This window comes from Pseudophryne corroboree, chromosome 10, assembly GCF_028390025.1.
Source record: "Pseudophryne corroboree isolate aPseCor3 chromosome 10, aPseCor3.hap2, whole genome shotgun sequence".
NCBI classification, from domain to species: domain Eukaryota; kingdom Metazoa; phylum Chordata; class Amphibia; order Anura; family Myobatrachidae; genus Pseudophryne; species Pseudophryne corroboree.
Window position 1 is genome coordinate 300,945,683 of NC_086453.1, and position 25,274 is coordinate 300,970,956.

The 25,274-nt window shown below is 46.6% G+C and overlaps 1 protein-coding gene across 5 annotated transcripts in view; it reads left to right on the forward strand.

Moving 5' to 3' along the window:
- CHD5 (chromodomain helicase DNA binding protein 5) overlaps positions 1-25,274 on the forward strand; it is a 477,691-nt gene that overhangs the window by 277,972 nt on the left and 174,445 nt on the right. For all 5 annotated transcript variants that reach the window (XM_063943432.1, XM_063943431.1, XM_063943430.1 and 2 more), the window contains 3 exons: positions 15,855-15,986; positions 18,798-18,903; positions 20,693-20,884. In XM_063943432.1, coding sequence (XP_063799502.1) covers positions 15,855-15,986; positions 18,798-18,903; positions 20,693-20,884 — 430 coding nt within the window. The remainder of the gene's footprint in view (positions 1-15,854; positions 15,987-18,797; positions 18,904-20,692; positions 20,885-25,274) is intronic.

The following is a 25,274-nucleotide window of genomic DNA, read 5'->3' on the forward strand; positions in this document are numbered from 1 at the left end:
CCGATCAGCACTGATGTAACATCTATAATTTGCATACTATAAAATTATACAGAGCTGCTGATTGATTGATGGGGCAACTTCTCCACTGACTCACTTCTCCGCTCTTATCACTGCTTAGTAAATGTCTCCCTCTGTCTTTGAAGTAACTGTTACAGCCCAGTTTGGCAGACATAAACTCATCACCTCATAGATCAGAAATGGGTTTAACATGGCTGCCAGAGATGACATCATTATCTGGTGACTGCAGTGTCCTGTCACAAAGGCTCATGCACTTACTGCTAATGGGCTTTCATATTTGCATTTCAAATGCTGCGTTTTGATTACAGTACGTCTGAGTTAAAATTGCATATGTATCTCTTGGCTTAAAAACAGCTTTTTTGACCTTGGCGTCTATCAGCTCAACTCCTGACTAAAACGTACAACTGCTGCTGTATGGTATAGAAATAGTTTTCAGTTCTTGTGTCATCGGAAGGCAGAAAAATAAAAATATGCACCAAATTATTTTGGTTGTGTATTCAATGAAGCACCTGCCTCGGGATTTTACATCTGCGATCATCGTCATGGCAACACACATTTCCAGCAAATTGATGTTGTGACTGCTATGAGCCAGAGTGATGGAAGAAAAATATATTTTTCTTTTAAACAGTGTAATTGCAATGATATTAAACATATGATTAAAATCAGAGAATTGAAACTGTAATTAAGAGTGTAAGATACATCAATTCAATCTGCGTGAACTCTTTAAAAATGAATGCTCTTGAGGATCTCATTATTAAAAGTATTAGAGTTCTAGGGCTTTTAATTATTATTTGATATGTGAGAACTTGTGAAGCTATTTATGTTACTGGGCTAATGCTCTATTGTCCGTACATGCAAATAAATCATACACGATTGTACATGTACTCCGCCCCGCCTCCCCACCCCCTTCCCCCCGATCACTGCTCCGTCACTTCGCCTAGAGACTCCTCCTACTATATGCCTCTCCCTTCCCCATGCCCACCTTCATCCCTTTTTATCTGCTCTTTCAAGTGTCAGACCATCCCCACCATCCTCATCCTCTCACCACCATGTATCTCCTATGACCTTCTTCTGCCACACACTTCTGCCTCATGCCTCACTTCTTGTATCACCAACCTACCTCACTTCCCATGTTATTCTCTTTCCTGCTCGTACTCCAATAAGCCTCTGCCACATCTTTTCCTCCTCACCTCCTTCCCACTTCCTGTTTACCAGTGACATCTCTCCTCACCCTGTGTCGTATCCCCACTCTCTGCTCCTGTCACTCCTGCCATCCCAAATCCTACCCCTCTAACCTTATTCATTTCTCCCCACATCCCTCTCATCCCGCCTCTTGTGCTATCTGGAATGACAGTCAGTCCGCAATAAACTCCATCCATGACCTCTTAATTTCCAGCACACTTAATTTTGTGGCTACATCATGACATCATGCCACAACCTGACATCAGGCCGTACATTTCTCGCTGAGCACAGTGCCAGGAGGAGGTACTGCTCGGGAAGGGGGCATACGAACGGTCAGACCGACCCAGCTGTCCATCGTTCCTTCTGACATTTGCCAAAGTGCCAGATGGCGAGTCCAGGCCCGGTTTAGAGTAAAGCAAAAAAAAAGCAAAAAACTGTGCACCTTGGCAAAACCATGATGTACTGCAGGGGGGTGGGGGTGGGGGCCAGTATTTGTGGGCTGCATGGAAAAGCAACCAGTATTTACCCACAGTGTGTATGCACATTTGCACAATTGTGATTGAGGCGCCCAGTATCAGAGATGTATGGGAAATGTGCAGGGAGGTGGCTGCTCAGATGCACAAAAGTGGTCCGTGTTATGGAAGTGTCGCAGGAGTAGTTGTGTGCACAGACTATTAATTACTCACATTGGGGGCCGCACTCAGATGGAGAATTGGCACCTACCATAGGGCTGGCGCAAGTGGTATTACCGTATCTGTAGATGCACCATGTGGTATTACAGAGTCCGAAGATGCTATAGTGGGTGTCTCCATCCCTGCACAGTCAGAAGCATGCTTGAACAGCGGGGAAGGGCTGATACTAACATTAGCATAAAGTTGCAGACATGAGTACGTCAAAAGCCGCTAAAGCGGATGCAGCAGCATGCTACTGAGGAACTTGGAGCATGCTTCTGAGGGACGCTGCTGATGGACACTGCGGGGTACTACTGAGGGACGCTGCTGAGGGACACTGCGGTGTACTACTGAGGGACGCTGCTGAGGGACACTGCGGTCTACTACTGAGGAACGCTGCTGAGGGACACTGCGGTCTACTACTGAGGGATGCTGCTGAGGGACACTGCGGTCTACTACTGAGGGATGCTGCTGAGGGACACTGCAGTCTACTACTGAGGGACGCTGCTGAGGGACACTGCGGTCTACTACTGAGGGATGCTGCTGAGGGACACTGCGGTCTACTACTGAGGGACACTGCTGAGGGACACTGCGGTCTGGTACTGAGGGACGCTGCTGAGGGACACTGCGGTATGCTACTGAGAATCAGCCGGTGCCATTGTTTGGATGTGTGTGGGGGGCATATTATCCCTACAATGGGTACCCCTTTTTTATATTAAATAGAGGACACTGCAGTACAAGCCACCATCGATTGTTTTCATGCAGTACTTGGCTAAGTCTTAAACCGCTTACATTTCTATAACTGTACATAAAGTCCTCTATAACTGCTAATGTTTATTACTGAGGGGTAAAGCGCAGACGTTAAGCTTTTCATTGCCTGGATTTAATCTGCCGAATCACTTCTGTGACCCTTCCGGGGCTCTTGAATCATCTCTGCAGATTTCACTCTTTGTTTGAAAGATTGTTTTGCCGTCCTGGCTTCTCCACCTATCATAAACCTTATTCTTCTGCCAATGTGCGCTCGTGGCGGCCATTAATTTAATTCTGTGAAATATGAGTTGAGCCCACAGCAGCGGTAATCAGTTTAGGCAGATTCCGGTCTCCCGTTCTTGCCATGTTTACGTGGAGAAAGCAAGTTACAGTGGAAATATTGATTTCCGTCATCAGTACAGATAGAATTTGCAGTTTCTGAGACGTGTGAGGCTCAGACGTCACAGCTAGATACACAAGATGTGACATGAGGGTTTCAGTATGATATCCCGGCTGTCGGGATCCTGGAGATCATGAGTCCGACGCCAGGATCCCGACAACCGGAATACCGACGGCGAGTGCAGCATGCCCCCCCCGCGGGCTCGCTAGGCTCGCCACGCTTCGGGCCTGGTGGCGACTGACAGAGTTATATTCCCTATCAGGTGTTGGCGTGGACCACCACCTGAGTGGGGATTCCGGCCGGCGGTTGGGATTCGGACAGCTGGTATTTCACCGGGTGTCGGGATTCTGGCGTCGGTATCCTGACAGCTGGGATCCCCACAGATGGCAACCTGAATGCCTCACAACATGAGAATATTATAGTATAAGTTATGTTACCAGTGGCGCAACAGAAGTAATCAAAATCCGTGACCAGAGACCCCATTATTTGTTTATAGGGCAAAGGAAAAAATAAGGTCTGTGTGGGGGTCTGGGACTCCAGGTCGACACACCTTAGGTCGACACCAATTGGTCGACACCTTAGGCCGACATGGACAAAAGGTCGACATGGACAAAAGGTTGATAGGAACAAGGTCGACATGGAAAAAGGTCGACATGACTTTTTTATGTTTTTTTGGTGTTGTTTTCTTCGTAGAGTGACCGGGAACACCAATTAGTGCACCGCGTCCCCTCGCATGGCTCGCTTCGCTCGCCATGCTTCGGACATGGTGCCTTCGCTCCACTCCGCTTCGCTCGGCACAGATTACCGTTCCAATCGTAGTCCACATGGATCGTTAAGTATGAAAAAGTTCCAAAAAAGAAAAAAATTGTGAAAAACTCATGTTGACCTTTTTCCATGTCGACCTTGTGCCTGTCGACCTTTTGTCCATGTCGACCTAATGTGTGTCGACCAATTGGCGTCGACCTAAGGTGTGTCAACCTTTTTGTTGTCGACCTGGAGTCCGGATACCCTGTGTGGTGATTTAAAGCACATGACTGGATGTTGCATTATTATATTATATAACACAGGCCTGCAAAATTGGGGTCACTGAAAATTGTCTGCAATTTGTTGGCAGATTCTTATGGGTTTTGGCACGCTGATATCAGATATGGCCACAAAATGTCTCTATAATTTTTCACAAAGTGAATGCGGAAATATGGGAAATAGCATAATAATAATAATCTGTATTATGGTTGAGATATATTTATTTGTAAAAAACATTAAAAATAGTTTCTCTGACGTCCTAGTGGATGCTGGGAACTCCGTAAGGACCATGGGGAATAGACGGGCTCCGCAGGAGACTGGGCACTCTAAAAGAAAGATTAGGTACTATCTGGTGTGCACTGGCTCCTCCCTCTATGCCCCTCCTCCAGACCTCAGTTAGATTTCTGTGCCCGGCCCGAGCTGGTTGCACACTAGGGGCTCTCCTGAGCTCCTAGAAAGAAAGTATGTTAGGTTTTTTTATTTTACAGTGAGACCTACTGGCAACAGGCTCACTGCAACGAGGGACTAAGGGGAGAAGAAGCGAACCTACCTGCTTGCAGCTAGCTTGGGCTTCTTAGGCTACTGGACACCATTAGCTCCAGAGGGATCGACCGCAGGACCCGTCCTTGGTGTTCGTTCCCGGAGCCGCGCCGCCGTCCCCCTTACAGAGCCAGAAGCATGAAGATGGTCCGGAAAATCGGCGGCAGAAGACTTCAGTCTTCACCAAGGTAGCGCACAGCACTGCAGCTGTGCGCCATTGCTCCTCATACACACTTCACACTCCGGTCACTGAGGGTGCAGGGCGCTGGGGGGGGGGCGCCCTGAGCAGCAATAAAAACACCTTGGCTGGCAAAATAATCACAATATATAGCCCCAGAGGCTATATATGTGATAATTACCCCTGCCAGAATCCATAAAAAAGCGGGAGAAAAGTCCGCGAAAAAGGGGCGGAGCTATCTCCCTCGGCACACTGGCGCCATTTTCTCTTCACAGTGTAGCTGGAAGACAGCTCCCCAGGCTCTCCCCTGTAGTTTTCAGGCTCAAAGGGTTAAAAAGAGAGGGGGGGCACTAAATTTAGGCGCAATATTGTTTATACAAGCAGCTATTGGGGAAAATTCACTCAGTGATAGTGTTTATCCCTACATTATATAGCGCTCTGGTGTGTGCTGGCATACTCTCTCTCTCTGTCTCCCCAAAGGGCTGTGTGGGGTCCTGTCCTCAGTCAGAGCATTCCCTGTGTGTGTGCGGTGTGTCGATACGGCTGTGTCGACATGTTTGATGAGGAGGCTTATGTGGAGGCGGAGCAGATGCCGATAAATGGGATGTCGCCCCCTGTGGGCCGACACCAGAGTGGATGGATAGGTGGAAGGTATAAACCGACAGTGTCAACTCCTTACATAAAAGGCTGGATGACGTAACAGCTATGGGACAGCCGGCTTCTCAGCCCGCGCCTGCCCAGGCGTCTCAAAGGCCATCAGGGGCTCAAAAACGCCCGCTCCCTCAGATGGCAGACACAGATGTCGACACGGAGTCTGACTCCAGTGTCGACGAGGTTGAGACATATACACAATCCACTAGGAACATCCGTTACATGATCCCGGCAATAAAAAATGTGTTACACATTTCTGACATTAACCCAAGTACCACTAAAAAAGGGTTTTATGTGTGGGGAGAAAAAGCAGGCAGTGTTTTGTTCCCCCATCAAATGAGTGAATGAAGTGTGAAAAAGCGTGGGTTCCCTCGATAAGAAACTGGTAATTTCTAAAAAGTTACTGATGGCGTACCCTTTCCCGCCAGAGGATGAGTTACGCTGGGAGATATCCCCTAGGGTGGATAAGGCGCTCACACGTTTGTCAAAAAAGGTGGCACTGCCGTCTTAGGATACGGCCACTTTGAAGGTACCTGCTGATAAATAGCAGGAGGCTATCCTGAAGTCTGTATTTACACACTCAGGTACTAGACTGAGACCTGCAGATAGTGCTGCTGCAGCGTGGTCTGTAACCCTGTCAAACAGGGATACTATTTTGCGAACATAAGACGTCGTCTTATATATGAGGGATGCACAGAGGGATATTTTGCCGGCTGGCATCCAGAATTAATGCAATGTCCATTCTGTCAGGAGGGTATGAGAGACCCGACACTGGACAGGTGATGCTGACTTTAAAAGGCACATAGAGCCTTATAAGGGTGAGGAATTGTTTGGGGATGGTCTCTGGGAATGCGTATCCACAGCAACAGCTGGGAAGAAATTTTTTTACCTCAGATTTCCTCACAGCCTAAGAAAAGCACTGTATTATCAGGTACAGTCCTTTCGGCTTCAGAAAAGCAAGCGGGTCAAAGGCGCTTCCTTTCTACACAGAGACGAGGGAAGAGGGAAAAAGCTGCACCAGTCAGCCAGTTCCCAGAATCAAAATTTTCCCCCCGCTTCCTCTGAGTCCACCGCATGACGCGGGGGCTCCACAGGCGTAGCCAGGTACGGTGGGGGGCCGCCTCAAAAATTTCAGCGATCAGTGGGCTCGCTCACAGGTTGATCCCTGGATCCTTCAAGTAGTATCTCAGGGGTACAAGCTGGAATTCGAGGCGTCTCCCCCCCGCCGTTTCCTCAAATCTGCCTTGCCGACAACTCCCTCAGGCAGGGAGGCTGTGCTAGAGGCAATTCACAAGCTGTATTCCCAGCAGGTGATAGTCAAGGTGCCCCTACTTCAACAAGGACGGGGTTATTATTCCACACTGTTTGTGGTACCGAAACCGGACGGTTCGGTGAGACCCATTTTAAATTTGAAATCCTTGAACACATACATAAAAAAAAAAAAAAAAATTCAAGTTCAAGATGGAATCGCTCAGGACGGTTATTGCAAGCCTGGAGGAGGGGGATTACATGGTATCCCTGGACATCAAGGATGCTTACCTACATGTCCCCATTTACCATCCTCACCAGGAGTACCTCAGATTTGTGGTACAGGATTGCCATTACCAATTCCAAACTCTGCCGTTTGGACTGTCCACGGCACCGAGGGTCTTTACCAAGGTATTGGCAGAAATGATGATACTCCTTCGAAAAAAGGGAGTTTTAATTATCCCGTACTTGGACGATCTCCTTATAAAGGCGAGGTCCAAGGAGCAGTTGTTGGTCGGAGTAGCACTATCTCGGGAAGTGCTACAACAGCACGGATGGATTCTATACATTCCAAAGTCACAGCTGGTTCCTACCACACGCCTACTGTTCCTGGGGATGGTTCTGGACACAGAGCAGAAAAAAGTGTTTCTCCTGCAGGAGAAAGCCAAGGAGCTGTCATCTCTAGTCAGAGACCTCCTGAAAACAAAAACAGGTATCGGTGCATCACTGCACACGAGTCCTGGGAAAAATGGTAGCTTCTTACGAAGCAAAATTCCATTCGGCAGGTTCCATACAAGAACCTTTTAGTGGGACCTCTTGGACAAGTGGTCGGGATCGCATCTTCAGATGCATCGGCTGATAACCCTGTCTCCAAGGACCAGGGTATCTCTACTGTGGTGGCTGCAGAGTGCTCATCTTCAAGAGGGCCGCAGATTCGGCATACAGGACTGGGTCCTGGTAACCACGGATGCCAGCCTTCGAGGCTGGGGGGCAGTCACACAGGGAAGAAAATTCCATGGACTTTGGTCAAGTCAGGAGTCGTCCCAACACATAAATATTCTGGAACTGAAGGCCATTTACAATGCCCTAAGTCTGGCAAGGCCTCTGCTTCAAAACCAGCCGGTACTGATCCAATCAGACAACATCACGGCAGTCGCCCATGTAAACCGACAGGGTGGCACAAGAAGCAGGATGGCGATGGCAGAAGCCACAAGGATTCTCCGATTGGCGGAAAATCACGTCTTAGCACTGTCAGCAGTGTTCATTCCGGGAGTGGACAACTGGGAAGCAGACTTCCTCAGCAGACACGACCGACACCCGGGAGAGTGGGGACTTCATCCAGAAGTCTTCCAACTGTTGGTAAACCGTTGGGAAAGGCCACAAGTGGACATGATGGCGTCCCGCCTCAACAAAAAACTAGATATTGCGCCAGGTCAAGGGACCCTCAGGCGATAGCTGTGGACGCTCTAGTGACACCGTGGGTGTACCAGTCGGTTTATGTATTCCCTCCTCTGCCTCTCATACCAAAGGTACTGAGAATAATAAGAAAACGAGGAGTAAGAACGATACTCGTGGTTACGGATGGGCCAAGAAGAGCTTGGTACCCAGAACTTACAGAAATAATATCAGAGGACCCATGGCCTCTACCGCTCAGACAGGATCTGCTACAGCAGGGGCCCTGTCTGTTCCAAGACTTACCGCGGCTGCGTTGGACGGCATGGCGGTTGAATTCCGGATCCTAAAGCAAAAGGGCATTCCGGAGGAAGTCATTCCTACGCTGATAAAAGCCAGGAAAGAAGTAACCGCAAACCATTATCACCGTATTGGGCGAAAATATGTTGCGTGGTGTGAGGCCAGGAAGGCCCCAACAGAGGAATTTCAGCTGGGTCGTTTTCTGCACTTCCTACAGTCGGGAGTGACTATGGGCCTAAAATTGGGTTCCATTAAGGTCCAGATTTCGGCTCTGTCGATTTTCTTCCAGAAAGAACTGGCTTCACTGCCTGAAGTTCAGACTTTTGTAAAGGGAGTGCTACATATTCAGCCCCCCTTTTGTGCCTCCTGTGGCACCGTGGGATCTCAACGTGGTGTTGAGTTTCCTGAAATCACATTGGTTTGAGCCACTTAAAACTGTGGATCTGAAATATCTCACGTGGAAAGTAGTCATGTTATTGGCCTTGGCTTCGGCCAGGCGTGTGTCAGAATTGGCGGCTTTGTCATGTAAAAGCCCTTATCTGATTTTCCATATGGATAGGGCAGAATTGAGGACTCGTCCCCAGTTTCTCCCTAAGGTGGTATCAGCTTTTCACTTGAACCAACCTATTGTAGTGCCTGCGGCTACTAGGGACTTGGAAGATTCCAAGTTACTGGACGTAGTCAGGGCCTTAAAAATTTATATTTCCAGGACGGCTGGAGTCAGGAAAACCGACTCGCTTTTTATCCTGTATGCGCCCAACAAAATAGGTGCTCCTGCTTCTAAACAGACTATTGCTCGCTGGATTTGTAGCACAATTCAGCTGGCGCATTCTGCGGCTGGATTGCCGCATCCTAAATCAGTAAAAGCCCATTCCACAAGGAAGGTGGGCTCATCTTGGGCGGCTGCCGGAGGGGTCTCGGCTTTACAACTTTGCCGAGCTGCAACTTGGTCAGGGGCAAGCACGTTTGCAAAATTCTACAAATTTGATACCCTGGCTGAGGAGGACCTTGAGTTCTCTCATTCGGTGCTGCAGAGTCATCCGCACTCTCCCTCCCGTTTGGGAGCTTTGGTATAATCCCCATGGTCCTTACGGAGTTCCCAGCATCCACTAGGACGTCAGAGAAAATAAGATTTTACTCACCGGTAAATCTATTTCTCGTAGTCCGTAGTGGATGCTGGGCGCCCATCCCAAGTGCGGATTGTCTGCAATACTTGTTTATAGTTATTGCCTAACTAAAGGGTTATTGTTGAGCCATCTGTTGAGAGGCTCAGTTATATTTCATACTGTTAACTGGGTATAGTATCACGAGTTATACGGTGTGATTGGTGTGGCTGGTATGAGTCTTACCCGGGATTCAAAATCCTTCCTTATTGTGTCAGCTCTTCCGGGCACAGTATCCTAACTGAGGTCTGGAGGAGGGGCATAGAGGGAGGAGTCAGTGCACACCAGATAGTACCTAATCTTTCTTTTAGAGTGCCCAGTCTCCTGCGGAGCCCGTCTATTGCCCATGGTCCTTACGGAGTTCCCAGCATCCACTACGGACTACGGGAAATAGATTTACCGGTGAGTAAAATCTTATTTTCATACATGTTAACAAGTCCTTATACTGACTTCGGAGTTTGACTGCGGGAATACTCGCCATCTCCAGATGGCGTTTGTTCCTGTACACCGCTTCTTCCCTATGGGATGGAGTCCAGGTTGTGTAGACGGATCCGTTTGGATCCCTCCGCTACTGTCCGGCTCCTCCACTGGTGGTCGCATATGCATTAGCCCTTTAGAGAACCCCCAGTAACAGACCCTTGTCTGGTATGTTCTCCACTCTGTTGCTGGCAGCCTACCACTGCCAGCGACGGGCTGCCGTGTAATGCATATAAGTGACACAGCCGTATGTATGCTCATTGCACCTGGCAGGGATTTGGCAAAGCCTGAAAGGCTACGCTGAAGCCAGAAAGGTTTTTGCTGGGTTCCTGTTGCCGGCAATATGTAGATGGTGTAAGAGGTCACATGCTTTGCTAACTGTTTGTTAAATACTGTAAGGAGGATTTAAGTGAGACGTTATGTCTTGTTGCTGAGTGGAACCTTCAGTGTTATTTTGTAACCCAGTGAGGTAGGTGATATGACAGCAAGAGGGATAATAACTGTGTGGATCTGATTGCATATATCGCATGAAATTTCCCAGGTCCTGATCCTCCTCCTTCCACATGTGTACCGCTGCAGGGGTGTGTATCAGAAGACGGGAGACTGACCGGAACTACAGCATCACATGACAGCTGTACGGAATCTCCACTTGTTTCTAATCTCACAGCATTAAGGGCCAACAGTGTATGCAAATGCTATTGCAGCTGCCAATGTGTATGCAGCGACCAGGGCCGGATTAAGGGTGGTGGGGGACCAGGGGCAACAAAGGTGTGGGGGCCCCCACTACTATACCCCTGAGCGCATCTCCAACGTGCACGCACACACACACACACACACACACACACACACACACACACACACACACACACACACATACACACTCTCTATCTAGCCTCAACTACTTCTGTCCACTCCCTGCCATCCTCTGCTCACCCCTACAGTCCTCTATTTATCCTTTTCTGTCTATACTTGCCCCCATATTCCTCTTACCCCATCAGTCATACGCAGCATCCATCATTGTATGCAGTAGGGATCATGTAGAGCTAAATGAACGTCAGCTGTATTTACTCCAGCATGACATGCATAGAGCTAATGGTACATATCTTTGCAAGTGGACCGTCCCTATGGATTACACCGGTCATCATCGCCATCGGTGTGCTCTAGAACCAGCCCCTATCAATGGTGCAGAAAATACGTCTTAAAACAGTCGCATCTGCAAAACTCTGCGTAGCCCACAGTTCTGTTGACAAGTCATCATTGAGCATCGTAGAGGCGAGGTCGCTTTATAACAGCCCAGTTCTGTGGCAAGCAGAGGTGCGGGTGCAGAATAATAACACTGCATAACCCCTACTTACTGTATGTACACTCATTTCAGGAGCATGTGCAGTGCCAAAACACACAAGGAGCGCCCTGCAAACAGTTTATGGTCAAGTCCACATTAGCCAGAGTGAGAGCAAAGCATCTCCATTATAATTAGGCCTGGAATTATGGATAGGCCATATAGGCTCAAGCTTTTGCCATAAAATTACAGGGGCTGCAGCCAATACATTGTTTCATTCTGCTGATGCTTGGGAACATAAACAATCAGTGATCCTTTTTAATTACATAAATAAAGGTTCAGACACACATTCTCCCCCCTTGTGTGTGGCCTGCAAGGGAAAAAGATGGAAAAATAATCCAGGGATTTCTTTCCCCTAGGACACTGCGGCTGGAAGAGGCCCATCTCTCTCTCTGTAATCTGACAGAACTCCTATTGCCCCTTTCAGACATGCAGCTAAATCCCGGCTTTATGCACATGAACGTGTATCAACCCAGGATTTCTGCATGTAACATAGTAACTAAGGTTGAAAAAAGACAATTGTCGATCGAATTCAACCTATTTGTGGTCTCCTATGCAGTCTTATTATAGTACTAGTTATTTTTATGTTAGGACTAGTTATATTCAGGGGCGTAAGTTCCTCCCAGTCGCCCGGAGGCAAGTTGTAGTTTGGTGCCCCCTTCCTCCCTTAATAAAAAGGGAAAACAAATATGGTGTATATGACTGTGTGTGTCTGTAAATATATATATATATGTGTGTGTGTATATATATATATATATATATATATATATATATATATACATACTGTGTATATATATATATATATATATATATATATACATACACACGACTTACAGAATTATACAGATAGCGCTCTCAACCGGTCTACAGGGACCAAAGCACAGGGTGAATGGGCAGAGCTCCAGCTATGCTGTGTGACAACGGCCGGTGATTCAGGCCTCAGGGTCAGACTTACAAGATTCAGCTGTCTTCAGCCTGCAGAATCAGTGCCTTCCAGCGGGTCCCATCTCACAGCCCAGCAGCTGCAGCAGGTGCACCATCGTATGGTGCAGCGCAGGCTAAGCTGTACCAGGCTGGAACCATCCTGTTCCTTTTTGCAGTTGTTAGCAGGGCTCCTGGGACAGAGCCAATTAATTCTACAGCAGCAAGTGCACCACAGAGCTCCATTGGAAGAGCAGCGGTCACTAGGATCCCGCTTGAACCACACAGGTGCTGCTGTACATGCAGGTGCCCCTTCAGAGCTTGGAGCCCGGAGGCAGGCGTCTCCATTGCCTCTGGGAGTTACGCCCCTGGTTATATTAACTATAGTGCATGCCTATGCACCATAACCCTGAATATTTTTATCCAATGGGAATTTTTCGAACTCATTCTTAAAGGTGTTGACTGAGTCCGCCATTACTACTCTCTCAGGCAGGGAATTCCAAACACGTATTGTCCTTAATGTGAAAACACCTTTTCGCCTCAATGTGCGGAAACTCCTCTAACCTAAGCGAGTGACCACGCGTTCTCTGTGCTGATCTTATAGAAAACAGGTAAAAACAGAAAAAGTATAAACGAACCAGTAGGTTTATTTGACAGTTACAGAATACTGGTTGGGCATGCGTTGCCATCAGCATACTGACCCCGTGATCCTGGCAGCAGAATGCCGGCAGGGTGGGGGTGGGGGGGAGCTGGGCACAAGAAAGCCCCTTGTGGGCTTGCTGAGCTCGACACAGGTTCTGTTCCCACTCTATGAAGTGTCATGGACACCCACGAGTGTGAACAGACCCTGTGGGTAGGCATTCTAACTGCCGGCATTTTGAGTGCTCGGGTTTCTGGCGTTGGCATGGTGACCGCATCCCCAGAATACAGTGCAGGCAAGTTAGGTGAAGCAGGCTCACGGCAGGCTGCAGACACAGGTAAATTTAGGCATTGTAACCAGGAATAATAATAATAATAATAATAATAATAATAATAATGATGCAGTTCTGATTACATCCAGGGATGCACGGGTTAAGGCAAATAATAATGCAGTAGTGATTATAACTATGAGTGCACTGGAGAAAGCAGGTAATAAATGCAGTTCTGATCACAGTACTATTGCAGGGTATTCCACAGAGGAGAGTGCGCAGTGATATCCAGGTTGGTAGCACAGGAATACTAGGCAAGCACTCAGGCACACAAGTGGATACAGGGCTGCTGATGAAACTGACAGAAGTAATATGCACAGAGAGTCACTGGAGTATGGAAGATACTTGCAGATGAATCTTGTAGCATAAAGTCCATTAGCCAGTAAGGTGAACACACCAGGAACACTGAGACTAAGCAGGTACTCACAGGGGCCCTCATTCCGAGTTGTTCGCTCGCTAGCAGATTTTAGCAGCATTGCACACGCCCTCTGGGAGTGTATCTTCGCTTAGCAGAATTGCGAATGAAAGATTAGCAGAATTGCGAATAAATAATTGTTTGCAGTTTCTGAGTAGCTCGAGACTTACTCCTACACTGCGATTAGTTCAGCCCGTTTCGTTCCTGGTTTGACGTCACAAACACGCCCTGCGTTCGGCCAGCCACTCCCCCATTTCTCCAGCCACTCCCGCGTTTTTCCCTGACACGCCTGCGTTTTTCCGCACACTCCCAGAAAACTGTCAGTTTCCGCCCAGAAACGCCCACTTCCTGTCAATCACACTCCGATCACTTCAACGATGGAAATTCTTCGTTCGGACGTGAGTAAATCGACTAAGTTTTGTGCTAAAATACTTAGCCCATGCGCGCTGCGAACCATGCGCATTTTTGCCTTAATCGCTCTGTTGCGAAAATCAGCAACGAGCGAACAACTCGGAATGACCCCCAGGAGCATATAGTCCATAGGTCAGAAGTGCAGCATATAGGGAATACCACACAGATCCAGACACCTGAGAATGATAGCACAGGAACACTCTGGTGGAAGTCACAGGGAGAACAGGAGGCATGGACTAGACTCTGGCACAGGGAAACGGCCTCAGAGTAAGAGTCACAGGTTAGACTTGATGGTCTGGAACAGATTGCAATTCGGAGGCAGGGCCATATTACTAATGGGACGGATGGAGCTCCATCTCCAGGCCTGCACTTAAACATAGGCCATTTTCCCTGGCAGCCTGATGATGTCCAGCTGTCTAGCTGGCCACTCCCACACAGCATTAATCACAGCTCCTCCCCATTCTCAGTTTAGGCCCTTGAACATTTTCAGCACCAGGCCCATGTGGCCCTTAATCTGGACCTGTTCAGAGGAGAGATAAATGGCCGGTCCCCAGCTACAGCCCACAGCTGCCTGATTAGCTGATTGCTACAGACTCCAAAGACACAGGCCAGAGTGTGCTAGAAGCAACAGAGCAGAAAGCGACACCCAGAGGCAGGGAGTAGGAACTGCACAGATTCCTTATACAGGGCCTGATTCAGAGATGGACGCAGTTGCAGCTGCAATTGCATCTTTTGCTGCAGCTGCTGCCGTGTCTTCGTGCTAATGCCGTGGTCAATAGTTTTCCTACTGGGGTGCCCACAGTCTGCATTGCTCATGCCCATTGATACGCACCATCAGTAGCACCAGGACTGCACCAGCCCTATGGAGGGGCAGATTTTGCCACCAGTATCATAGAAGGTCGCTGACCGTGAGGCCTACATATGGCTATCCACCCTCTTGTTAACACGCAGAAACACCCAACAAAATTGCGTCTGTCTCTGCTTGCAGTTTGGCTCTGCATCTTTCAGTGGTAACCATCGGAATGCCTGCGCAGTGTAACGCATTGTCTGCTTGCACCCGACATCTCCACTGCACCTGTGGCACGCAGTGTCACTGGCCTTAGGGAGAGGAAGGTGTAAGTAAATGTAATGCCTCCTCTAAGAAATGCTTGGGTGCTATGTACAGTATAGGGTTACCACCTCATCCCTTTAATTCTGGACACATATTAATTACACAGGTTCCGTGGCTGATTAAAACCAGGTGAAATGGAGTCTTGAAGTCAGCCAGCCATAGAACCTGTCTTATTAATATGTGTCCAGAATTAAAGGGATGAGGCGGTAACCTCAGTACGGATGGTGAATGGTTAGCATTACTGCCTCACAGCACTGAGGTCACGGGTTTGATTCCCACCATGGCCCTAACTGTGTGGAGTTTGTATATTCTCCCCGTACTTGTGTGGGTTTCCTCCGGGTACTCCGGTTTCCTTCCGCAATCCAAAAATATACAGGTAGGTTAATTGGCTCCCAACAAAAAAAACAAAACCCTAGTCTGAATGTGTGTGTGTGTGCGTGTACATGTGGTAGGGAATATAGACTGTAAGCTCCACTGGGGCAGGGACTGATGTTAATGGGCAAATATTCTCTGTAAAGCACTGCAGAATATGTGTGCGCTATATAAATAACTGGTGATAAATAATAAATAAATAGTAACCCTAGTACAGTACATTTTATTTGATACACAGTGAATCCTGCTACCTGGTAATGATAATTATTGTGTACGTAGCATATGCAATGGCAGTAACAGCAATATGTGTTTGTTTGTCTGCAGCTTTGACAAGAAAGGAGATGTCCATTACCTGATTAAGTGGAAGGACCTGCCCTATGACCAGTGTACGTGGGAAATTGATGACATCGACATTCCAGATTACGAAAGTCTGAAACAAGCTTACTGGAATCACAGGTATTGATGTAAGGCAGGAAACGCCGACACCTGAGCCCATATGCATGGCTCTGAGTACTCAGCCAGCCTTACACCGGCGATCAGCCTGCGTTCCACAAAGCCTGACCTGCGTTATGTTCACATTGTGTACAACGTAACAGAATGTTGCTGAAACTAGAGTTTAATGAGTGGATCATAGATCCCTATGGTAACTTTGTGGGTCTGTCATGGACCAATGAAGGGTGAATTCTCCATGGAGCTTAAGGGGGTCATTCCGAGTTGTTCGCACGCAAGCTGCTTTTAGCAGCTTTACACACGCTAAGCCGCCGCCTACTGGGAGTGAATCTTAGCTTCTTAAAATTGCGATCGAAAGATTCTCTAAATTGCGACCACACACCTCTTAGCAGTTTCTGAGTAGCTCCAGACTTACTCGGCATCTGCCATCAGTTCAGTGCTTGTCGTTCCTGGTTTGACGTCACAAACACACCCAGCGTTCGCCCAGACACTCCTCCGTTTCTCCAGCCACTCCCGCGTTTTTCCCAGAAACGGTAGCGTTTTTTCGCACACACCCATAAAATGGCCTGTTTCCGCCCAGAAACACCCACTTCCTGTCAATCACACTACGATCACCAGAACAAAGAAAAAACCTCGTAATGCCGTGAGTAAAATTCCTAACTGCATAGCAAATTTACTTGGCGCAGTCGCACTGCGGACATTGCGCATGCGCATTAGCGACTAATCGCTCCGTTGCGAGAAAAAAATACAGAGCGAACAACTCAGAATGACCCCCTAAGTGCAAATTGCAGTATAGTTTTGCTGTCTTTACTTTCACTCCGGATTGCCTTACGAACTGCCCTTGTGATCACCAGTAGCTGTGATCTCTTCTTTTACTGTGCTGCATTCCTCTCACTCTCTTCCATTCCCCTCAACTACAAGAAAGTCCCACCTTTGTTTTAGGGGAATGGTTCTGGTGGATCTGTAACACATGTAAGCGATGACCACACACACATCTCTCTCAGCTGTCAGATGGGAACAGGTTTTGGGCATGCGAGGTGCGAGGGACATTCGCCCCTTGGTGCCTCATTCTGCAGCTGCGGGAACATTTCCAATTTCTCTGTCTCCGTGGCAACTGTGAAAATCCGTGTTTAATTTGTAATCAACATTAACGTTTTAGGCATGTTCTGACTGTCCAGTTTTATACATCCATTGCAAGTTTACATTTATTTTCTTTTATTCTGGCACATTATAGAGGTAATTTAATCCGCACCAACTTGTAACGCACAACCTAAGCACAGATTCATGATGGATTTGTAACCAATTTTTGTCAGCAATAGAAAATATGTTTATTATGTTATTTTATAATGTTAGTTTGGAGAACTTGGGTTAGATGGCTGGAAATCAGAATTCCCCTGCCACCATTTACAGAGGTACCAGGGGATCTGATTTTCCTTGTTCTGGAACCTTACCAATAATACATCATGCAATGTGAGATATTTTAGGCTTAAACAACCTGGTAAGCTGCAAACTATTGTTTTGCACCATCCTGTAGAACTCACTACCTCACCCAGACAGACTTTCAACTTAGCGTTAAGCGTGCCCTCTATATGTGCAACAGCCAGATATGTATCTTTTTGAAAGCGTACCAGCCCTTTTGATAACTCGTTACTATTCTTCTCTATCCATTCACCATATATAATTCCCAGATTGGATTTTTAGTATCGCCATGTCTGCATTTAATGCAGAAAATAACCCTCAAAATACTATTTCACCCAAGATTAATATTATCTTGGCTCATGTACTGTTGGGGAGTTGAGGAAAGATTGCGCTGCTGCATCGCTGCCCGGAGCGGTTTTTGGACACTTCAGACATGCACACTGTGGCCTGTACAGCACCCCAGAGCGTGCTCCAGGCAGTGCTGTTTTCCCCATGGCTGTCGTCATCATGTCGTCATGTGCTCAGGTGGCGTGACCAGGACAGGGTGCCGTAAAGCCCTGTTACAGCAATGCCCACGCTACCAATATTCCTCTCTCTTATCTCCTTCCCCCCTTCAGTGGTTCTGACTTATCCCTTGATCTGTGCAGGTCCGCAACCTTCTGCGTTATTTGAGTGGCCAGCTCATTGGTTTAAGCCGTGTAGATGGATTACAAAGAGATTCCACATGTGGATTTATCCCACAGGGGAACAGGAAATGGCCATAGAAAACTCTGTCTTCTGATTCCTCCTGGTGTCCAGGAACTCCTCCTGGTCTCCATTGAACTCCAGTGGAGTTCCTGGAGACCAGGAGAAATAAGAAGACAGAGCTTTCTGTACTAAGAAGCAAATTACTTTGGTTTTATTTAAAAAGGGGTGCCAATCATTTTCCTGCATATGTTTTGGAAGAATACACTATTCGTAAAATATAAAAAATACTCTTGTAGGAATGATGTCTGTTATATAAATGCTAAGTACATCTGCCCAAGTAGTGTATATCCACAATATCTGAGCTCCTCCCTTGGGGAGGAGGAATTTCCCCGTTCCTCCTATGTGAAGGGCCGGGGGAAATGTCCGTCAGACGGCTGCGGCAGCGAATACACTGTCCAGTGCGGCCATCTTGTAACTTCAAAATATCGCTTCGGACAGACATGGTGGACGATCCGAAATGCCCCACCATTCAATATTTTGATTTTGGTTGCCCGCGTACACTGCACAATTATCTGGGCGATCCATCAATATCGGGCGGATTGGCCAGATAATTGTAGCGCGTATGCCCAGCATTACAGATTACCTTGTACCTTTATAAACATTGGGTTACGTATGGCAGTTCATATCTTCACCCTGTACAATCTGTTTCAGAGAGTTAATGTTGGGAGAGGAAACGAGAACTCCGTGTAGATTTAAGAAAAGCAGGAAACTAAAGGATGAAAAACTTGAAAAACCTCCTTTAACACCTATAGTCGATGTAAGTATTCCTATTATGTGGAAATTATGGGGGAGGTGTATCAAACATTCTAAAGATGACAAGTTGACCATAGCAACCAATCAGATCCTTGCTACCATTTTATAGAATGTTTCTAGAAGTGATAGCTAGAATCTGATTGGTTGCCATGGACCACATCTCCACTTGCCGTCTTTAGAATGTTTGATACTTCTCCTCCTAAATTATCTAAAATCTTATCATATATTATAATTTTTATACAAATTAAGTTAATCCTTCTTTCATTTTGGTTGTTGGAATTTGATGAATTTATACACAAACTACCGTATATACTCGAGTATAAGCCGACTTTTTCAGCACTTTTTTTGTGTGCTGAAAAAGCCACCTCGGCTTATACTCGAGTCAGTGGCAGTGCAGTGTGACAAGCAGAGCAGTGTGAAGGAGGGACACGGAGCGCACAGCGCGCGCCTCTCCTGTGTCCCTCCTGCATCTCCGGCGGCAGCAGCGGTGGGTCTATTAAAGGAAGTACCCGTTCGTGACCTCTGATCACGAACCGGCACTTCCTTTAATAGACCCGCCGCGGCCGCCGGAGATGCAGGAGGGACACAGGAGAGGCGCGTGCTGTGCGCTCCGTGTCCCTCCTTCAGAAGACAGCGCGGGATCGACGGAGGGGTAAGTAACAGGCACTGGGGGAGCATATTTGGCACTTGGGGAGGGGGCATATCTGGCAGCATGAGGGCATATCTGGCACTGTGGGGCATATCTGGCAGCATGAGGGGCATATCTGGCAGCATGAGGGCATATCTGGCACATCTGGCACTGTGGGGTATATTTGGCAGCATGAGGGCATATCTGGCACTGTGGTGCATATTTGGCAGCATGAGGGCATATCTGGCACATCGGGCACTGTGGGGCATATCTGGCAGTATGAGGGCATATCTGGCACTGTGGGGGCATATCTGGCAGTATGAGGGCATATCTGGCACTGAAGGCTGTGTACGGCTAGAGCTGCATTTCCCACCCTAGGCTTATACTCGAGTCAATAAGTTTTCCCAGGTTTTTGTGGTAGAATTAGGTGCCTCGGCTTATATTCGGGTCGACTTATACTCGAGTATATACGGTAATTTGAGGCCCAACAATAAAAGACAAACATAGGGCGGGATGTAATGAAGTCAGAGTTCAGAGGCCGTGCGGGATGCGGCTGAACTCTGACTTTTTTTAAAGGGGCAATCATTTACAAGACTAAACCATGCCTTTTAAATGAGTAACCCTTTAAAAAAAGGTCCGAGTTCGGAGACTGTGCGGGATGCCGGCTGAACTCAGACGTTTTTTTATGGACTTCATTACATCCTGGCCCTAGTATCATCATGTAGATACTGTAGGTTGAATCTAATGTCCATATCCAGACCTCCTATGTCTTATTACCTTGCAACATTAAACTCTAGATACTGTATATTGAAAGGTCATTTATGAGTATTGTCAGTGTAATCACTGCAATTGCAATAATAAATACATTTTATGACAGATGTAAATGGGTTTGCAGCAACTCTTCATAAAACATTCTGCAATAGTAGAATTTCTCTTTATTGGCTGAAGAGGGTGTACAAGGTTAGGACGTGAACCAATCTAATGATACATGGAATCCTGGACGCCCCCTTTGGCTAGCCACACCCCTGGACAGTTAGAAATTAGCTTTTGTACAAATTGTTCTACACAGAATCCCTGCTGAGCCATGTCACATGTAAATGATACATCTTACAGCGTCACTGCTCTCTGGCGCATTGTTTAAGCAATTCTTTTTCTTCCTTTACAGCCTACAGTTAAATTTGATAAACAGCCGTGGTACATCAATGCCACGGGTGGCACATTACACCCGTACCAGCTGGAAGGATTGAACTGGCTAAGGTTTTCTTGGGCGCAGGGCACGGACACTATCCTCGCCGATGAGATGGGTCTAGGAAAGACTGTCCAAACTATCGTGTTTCTCTACTCCCTGTACAAAGAGGTATGCGTTCCTCAGGAAGCCATCAGGCAGCAGATTATGGGGCTAATTCTGAGTTGATTGCAGCAGGAACTTTGTTAGCAGTTGGGCAAAACCATGTGCACTGCAGGGGAGGCAGATATAACATGTGCAGAGAGAGTTAGATTTGGGTGGGTTATTTTGTTTCTGTGCAGGGTAAATACTGGCTGCTTTATTTTTACACTGCAATTTAGATTGCAGATTGAACACACCCCACCCAAATCTAACTCTCTCTGCACATGTTATATCTGTCCTCCCTGCAGTGCACATGGTTTTGCCCAACTGCTAACAAAGTTCCTGCTGCGATCAACTCAGAATTACCCCCTATATGCCAGCGAATACAGTATTTGCACCTCTCTTTAATATCAACGTCACTACATTTTTTCATGATGCGTTAATAAACGACCTTTGTGTTCTTCATTTGTAGTCTTAAAACCATGATGAAGGTCTGTGCACTCGATCTTTTATTTAAAAATAAAATAATGTTCAGTTCTCAGGTTTTCTGTCGTGTGGGGGTAAAGAAGAGATCCACTGAAAATGTAACAGGAATTTTTGTGTTGGACTTCAGCTATGATAAAATAAAAAAGATTTGGGGGGGAATGTAATAGCATGTGACAATGTATTTATTTATTATTTATTTTTTACCAGTTATTTATATAGCGCACACAGATTCCGCAGCGCTTTACAGAGAGTATTTGGCCATTCACATTGGTCCCTGCCCCAGTGAAGCTTACACTCTATGGGGGTCATTCCGAGTTGATCGCTCGCTGCCGATTTTCGCAGAGCAGCGATCAGGTAAAAAACTGGCAAAACTGCGCATGTGTATGCACCGCAATGTGCACGCGCGTCGTACGGGCACAGAGAGCATCGCTGCTCTGCACTGGATCTAGCGAAGATTCCATTCACACAGCCGATCGCAAGGAGATTGACAGGAAGAGGGCGTTTATGGGTATCAACTGACCGTTTTCTGGGAGTGTTTGGGAAAACGCAGGCGTGTCCAGGCGTTTGCAGGGCGGGTGTCTGACGTCAATTCCGGGACCTTCGTCGCTGCAATCATCGCACATAATAAGTAACTATAGGGCTGGTCTTGTTTTACACAAAAAATGTTTTGTACCACTCGGCTGCACAGGCGTTCGCACACTGCAAAGCGAAAATACACTCCCCCGCGGGCAGCTACTATGTGTTTGCACGGCTGCTAAAAGTAACTAGCGAGTGATCAACTCGGAATGACCCCCCACTATTGTAAGCGGCAACAATCAAGTCACTTTCATCTGTTTCATCTGTCTATTGCAAGTGTCTGTGCTTTCTATGGCATATGCAAATCTTTACATCTATTATGAATGTTAGTAAATGAGCCCTAAATCCTCTTTCTCCTGCTTCTATGCTGTGAGGACTCTGAGTTTAATGTTTATCTATTTAACTGCGGCAGCCGGCTGTTTATTCCTACCAGCCCTCTGCCACTTATATGGGTACAGTTAGGGAAGTAGCCGGTTAGAATAAAACATTCTTTATAGTATACCGCAGCACACTCACTGGGTTCCGGTATGAAAGGTCGACAATGTTAAGGTCGATAGTCATTAGGTCGACCACTATTGGTTGACATTGACATGGTCGACGTGGACAAATGGTCGACACATGAAAGGTCAACATGGATTTTGTAACTGTTTTTGGTGTTATTTTTTCCGCTACCGCTGAACTCTGCACAGGTTACTATTCCCAATCGTAGTCCACGTGGATCGTATAGTTTAAAAGCCATGTCGACCTTTTCATGTGCTGACCATTTTCTTGTGTCGACCATTTGACCATGTCAATGTCGACCAGTAGTGGTCGACCTAATGAGTGTCGACCTTAACATTGTTGACCATCTGAACGGATACCCACTCACTGCAGCAGTTACAGCACTTTATGTGAATAAAGAGGGGATTCTCTGCACCAAGCCTAACATACAGACCTGTATTCTGGGGTTATAATAAGCATTATAGGAATTGGGTTCCTTTATGCGCCACACACTGTTATTTGATCATTTGCATGTTATATTTTATCCACCGTACTCATATACAAGTCTGTTGTAGTGTCAGTCTAATAACGATGGGGGGGGGGGGGGGGGGGGATTTCCATAAGACATTAGTGGCATTATTAAGGTGTCTCAATACAGACTTTTAGTACTGACCAATAGAGATTTAGACAAGTGACAGAATAATAACCCATAATACATAATCCCAAACTGGGTACCATGTCACCCTGGGGCGCCACAGGCTGGTGGTCCTGGTAGAACAAATCAGTGTGATAGGCAAACCCAGTGCTGTTGACTACCACTCATTAACTCTTTGGACAACCAGAAGAGCACCCCTGTCCACCATCATATAACTGACCCTACGGATGACAAATAAACACAGTTTACTTCATTTATACTGTTTGTTGAATTTCTCACTAAGAAACTTTTGGCCTAGGGGTGTTGTGAAAAAAACTGTGTGATTCAAACAAGTTTGGGAACTACTGCCATAATTTATTTTGACATTATAAATGACTTTGCTCCAAAAGTGATGTGTGTGTGTGTGTGCTCCGGAGAGGCAAACGCAAACTTCAAAAGGGATTACTCTGTCTGCAGATGTCATTGGCCTGAGTAGTACAGTCTAGTACAGGTCCCAGTGTGTTTGTATATCGGAGACTGGACAGACCCCTGGCAAATTCACCAGCTGACTCACATGGAACATCCCTGCCTCATTCAAATTGTGGAAGGTTTATAGGGTTCTGCTAAGGTGCAATTTGGGGTTAACCAAGAAGGGTGTTAGTAATAGAAGTGAAGATATAAAATTTAGGGGAAGATTTAATAAGTAGTGATAAAAGTGGAGACGTGAGCTAGTAGAGAAGTTGCCCATGGCAACCAATCAGCATTGACGTAACATTTATAATTTGCATACTATAAAAGTATACAGATCAGCTAATTGGTTACCATGGGCAACTTCTCCACTGGCTCACTTCTCCACCTTTATCACTGCTTAGTACATCTCCCCCTTAGGGACAACTGGTAATGAGGGAGCTATTTATAAAGGGGATTGGAGATGATCTTTTATTACCTGTCTGGTTCCACCATCTTATGCACCCTACACATTAGGCGACCCGCCGCCGAGGTGCCCAACGACCGGCGGGCGACCTCGCGACGGGGAGGGGAGTTGCGGGGGATGTGAAGTTTCCTCACTCCCCCCGTCACCCGACTCCATAGCACTGCATGCTAATATGGACGAGATTGTCCATATTGGCCTGCATGCATAAGCGACTGGGCACCAACGATGAACGAGCGTGGGCCGCGCATCGTTCATCGTTGGTGCCTACACATTGAACGATATGAACGAGAACGTTTATATCGTTCTGTGTTATCTGCCAGTGTGTAGGGCCCTTTAGTGCTGTCCCCAGGGTTACTTAGATTACAAAGTCTCTCTGTTCTGCTTAGTAGAGAGGCTGTCACTGGTCGACACGAAAAGGGAAGCTCATAGTAAGGAATTATTTTGGTAGGCTACAAAAAGAATACAGTCATGGAAGGAGATGCAAAGATTTCCTATCCACAAGAAGCAAATATGGGTTCAAGATAACTTGGAACACAGAACTATTTTTTTTTTTTTTCAAATTATTTTTATTGCAATCTCACATCGTACAGAATAAGTAAGCAGCATTTCGAGACATGAAATATAGTATATGGTTAACAGTGTATAACATAAAATACATCATACAAAGTCCTCCTAGCAGGAGATAAGGAGTCACATATTATTCAGTCTCATATAATCTCAGGTAGAGATCCAAACATATTTTCAAACTTTTCTTCTTATAATAACTTTTATACCCTTCCAAGAAAGGGAACATGTGTAGAACTAATGGTATCAGGGAATTTATGGTGTGCTTTAATCACAAGAGCGGAGAAGATTATAGATGGAACAAAATGTATCAAACACCGATTTTCCACTAGTAAAAACAGGGTATCCAGAAAATCCCTAAACTCATATAAAATACCTAAAACATAAAGAAAAATAAACCAACATGTAATGCCTACTATGGGACACGGGTCATCGATCCATCCACAGCACGATCTTCCCAAATCGGGGGTCTATATTTCCAAGCAGCCCGGTATATGGTTGAAAATAGAAAGGAGTGGAGAAGGGTCCAGAGAAGTAGAGAAAGGATAAGTCAGATGTTTAAGGGGTTAGGGTGGTCTATAGCGTGGAGGAGGTACCATGAGGTGGATTGAAAGCATTTGTCTATGGCTTGTTTAGTATGTAGGGGGAGTGTCAAAATGTAAGGGTTCCAACATTGGAACAAAGCAGGGGTGAGCCTCTCCTTATGGATAGAGGTCTCCAGCCAGTCCATGGTGAATAGAAAAAAT